At 39.4% G+C, this 3,714-nt stretch overlaps 1 protein-coding gene across 1 annotated transcript; it reads right to left on the reverse strand.

The window, feature by feature from the left end:
* Positions 1-1,742: 1,742 nt before the first annotated feature.
* On the reverse strand, positions 1,743-2,363 carry LOC149247094 (uncharacterized). The gene has a single exon (XM_089443387.1). It carries the CDS (start codon positions 2,361-2,363, stop codon positions 1,743-1,745), a length of 621 nt encoding a protein of 206 aa, XP_089299513.1.
* Positions 2,364-3,714: the final 1,351 nt, after the last annotated feature.

The raw sequence follows: 3,714 nt of genomic DNA on the forward strand, positions 1-3,714 counted from the left end.
ATCAAATGCCTAACCTAATCAAGTGAAAATGAAATGGGGTAATTTTTTTTATTAACTAGAATGTTTTTTTGATCTAATGCAAGTGGAATCAACTCGATTGAAGCTTGTTAGAATGCTCTAAAAAATAGCAGAAATTTACTGTTATTTGCCACAAAAGACTTCCAAAAATCTAGATTCGGGAACAAGAAAACTAATACAAGTGGATCAATGATTATTATGACCTTCCAAATATGTTCCAAGGATGAAATGATGATTTTGATCCTACAAAAGAACTTACTTCAACCATTTAACCCAATCCTACAACAAGAAATCATTAACACTAAATGCAAAAATAGAAAAAAGACAAGAACAAGAGATGCATGTGAATAAGAAGTGAAAGGAAGAAAAGTAAATGATACAAAAGGGATCTGAGGCTCCTGGGATGGCCAAGCCCAAGGAAAATCAGAGTCCTATGAAGGAGACCAAGGTTTAGAAGCTGAACATGACACCAATCTTCATTATTTCCATCAATACAATTACATCCCTGCAAGAAATGACAATGGAGCTGCAAAAATACGAGTTCTCTCCACAATAAGACTAATAAAAATCAACCCCTAGAGGAAAATTCGACTTGGTACTTATAAAAAATGATTAGGAATCATTCCCCATGAAAGGAGGAAGCTTTCCCCACCAAAATCCCTTGATTAGTGGATCTGGTTCCCAATACTAGGAATCTGCATTAAATGACAGGGAACACATTCCTAGATTTTCTCAATCATTAGAGCTCCACAATCTGTGCCATAATTATAGAATATATTGTTGATTTGTTATTTAATATTGATCCTCCTGTAGTAGGAAGCAAGTCCCTAAATTATCTCTTTCTCCAAATCTTCATAATATGCCCAATATTCTCGCAATATTCCACAAAAATAAATAATATTACGCACAAATATGCAATTATCCATAAACCTTCCTAATGAACGTATTAAAGTTAAAAATACATTATCTAATGCAAAAAGAGAGTTTAATGTGTTGAAGTATGGTCAGATGGGCCTTAATTTTTTTTCTAATTTAGAGGCACGGGCCTTAATTTATGTCTAACTTAGAGGCCCATCAAGCTTGAAAAAATAATTGCATTATAGATTGTAAGACTGATGAATCACAGCTACTCCCATTGAGGAAGATTAATACATCATAGACAAAAAGTAAATGTGTTAGGATGCAATTTTTGGTTATCTTGATACCATGGAGACGACCAAGTCTGCGATCATTTGTAATGAACTGGCTTAGGCCTTCCATAACAAGAAGGAACATAAGAGGGGAGAGGGGGAAACCCTGTTGAAGACTCCATTCTGCATGAAAAAAGGGGGAGGCAGATCCATTGATGAGAACACTAAATGAGACCTTGGTAATGCAACACATGATCCAGTTGAAAAATTCCAGGAGAAACCCCAAAAAGGTTAAGATCATTCTCAAGTAAAGCCAATTAGTGCGATCAAAGGCCTTTTCTAAGTCAGTCTTGAGGACCATACCTTTCAAATTATTTATTTTGATGGAGTGCAATACCTTTTGTGCAGTACCAACGGGATGATGAATTTGATGGTGGTTAAGAAAAAAAAACTGTTTAGGAGATATATGAGCAGATAGGATGGGATTAAGCCAATTGACAATGACCTTGGCAATGATTTTATAAATGCATTTGCAGAGTGAGATGGGGTGAAAATCGTTGAAAGACTCAGGGTAATCATATTTAGGAATGCGGGCTATGAAGGTCGAATTGAAAGCCTCATACATTCGATCACTGGTTCGACAATATTAAATGATATGAGCAAATCTTCCCCCAGAAGTTCAAACAAAGCCAAGTAGAATTCAACCAACCAACCATTAGAGCGAGGACTCTTATCCTTCTTAAACCATTTTAAAGTATTATCCAGTTCCCCCATAAAGACAGGTTTTTTTATATCCTCATCTACATCCTGATCGAAAAACTGAGGAAAAATTCCTGCCACCCTAATAATTTCTGCCAAAGTCGCTTCCTGTGGGGTCTTGTAAAGATTTCTAAAGTGTGAGGGGGTGAGTGATGCCAGATGATGGGAAGAGTGAACTCTCTGACCTTCCTCATTGGTCATCTTCCAGATGGTGTTGATCGCATGAAGCCCATTAGCATATTGGTGATAGAATTTTGTATTGTCATCTCCCTCTTTTAACCAGATGGCTCTGCTCCTGAGTCTCCATGTTTCCTCTTTGTCTTTTAGAATCCTATCCTTTTCGATCTCTAGTTTAATGAGGTGGGACTTGGTATCAATAGATAGATAGACCAACCCATTAACATCCTCCATATTTGTGATCTCAGTCTCAATTGAATTGAATTTGTGATCATCCATCTTTCGCTTGTTATGAGCCCAGTCTATGGTTAATTTCTTAAGTTTAAGATGGTTGTTGGAGAAACCTTTCGAAATAGATCGACTCGAACCAGGAGGGTGAGTCTTCCAGAAGCCCAAGACTAAACATATATAGTCTGGATCCTTTAACCAAGTGGCATTGAATTTGAAGGGGGCTTTAAGTTTGCGAGAATTACCAATGATCTCAAGGTAAATAGGAGAATGATCGGATAGGCCCCCCGATTCCACCCACTGCCTGTAATTGTAGAGGGTCCCAATGAGTACTCTCCTTGATAAGGAAACGGTCTAGCCTTTGAGCCAACATGGCCTCTCCAGTCCTTAGGTTCCTCTAGGTGGGCTGAAGATGAGCCATGGGTATATCAATAAATCGGTGATCCTCAAGTAGAGCCTCCAATGTATCAGATAAAGGGTCAATCTGAGCATTGTGCCCCCATGATTCAGCATGTCCAATGGAAAAATTGAGATCACCTCCCATAATGATGTTATCAGCTTGTAAAAGGGTTGAATTAAGTAACTGTTCCCAAAATGCAACTCGGTTGTGGTAGGGGCCATACACATTAATCAGTTGAAGCTCCATCCCCAGGTTAGATGAGAAAATGTCAGCACCAATGAAGCCATTCCTTCCCTAAACATTGATAGTCTAACCGACCTAGGATTAAAACCAAAGGCAATTCCCCCAGATCTCCCATGAACATCTAGGGCATGAAAATGCCATACAGGTACAAGATATTGCAACACATGTATAACCAGGCCAGTATGGCCAAGGGTTTCCTGAACGAATAGGACATCCACCGTTTCAGATTCCATAAGTCTCCTGAAGGCTAGTTTTTTAGTAGGGCTAATCAACCCGTGACAATTAAGGGATAACCACTTCATGGGGGAGAATCGATGAAGAAAAGGTACTATGTTCTCTAAGAACCCAATCAATAGCGAGTTGTCGGCCTTCAACTATGTCAATACTAGCTTGATGGGTGGATTTGGATATGTTGGAGTGTCGACCCCGAGCAGATTTAGGGGGCTTTAGGGGAGGGATGATACCAATTCCATAAATATCCTTGGAGTAATATTTGTCTAAGTAGAGAAGGTTCTAGGAGTGGGATGGGTGAGAGAAGTCTGATGCCTTCGATAGAGAAGCAGACAGGGGGGGGGGGGATCTGGGTAGGAAGGAGGCACATTGGAGAAAATAGTGGGGGTGTACCAGGGGGTAAGACAGGGGAGGCGATGCTGGTGCATATGATGAGATGTAATGTGCTAATGAGGATGATAAAAAATAATCAGAAAGTGTAAGATTTGAAACAAGAGAACATGAGGGAGGGTTACCCGATGAGAGTGC

The sequence above is a fragment of the Pinus tabuliformis genome, chromosome 7 (genome assembly GCF_031772625.1).
Source record: "Pinus tabuliformis cultivar Carrire ecotype Pingquan chromosome 7, CPIR1, whole genome shotgun sequence".
In the NCBI taxonomy this organism is placed as follows: Eukaryota; Viridiplantae; Streptophyta; class Pinopsida; order Pinales; family Pinaceae; genus Pinus; species Pinus tabuliformis.

What these genes read in the sequence shown, in the direction of transcription:
- LOC149247094 (XM_089443387.1), bottom strand. Translation starts at nt 2,363, where the DNA reads ATGGATGATCACAAATTCAATTCAATTGAGACTGAGATCACAAATATG.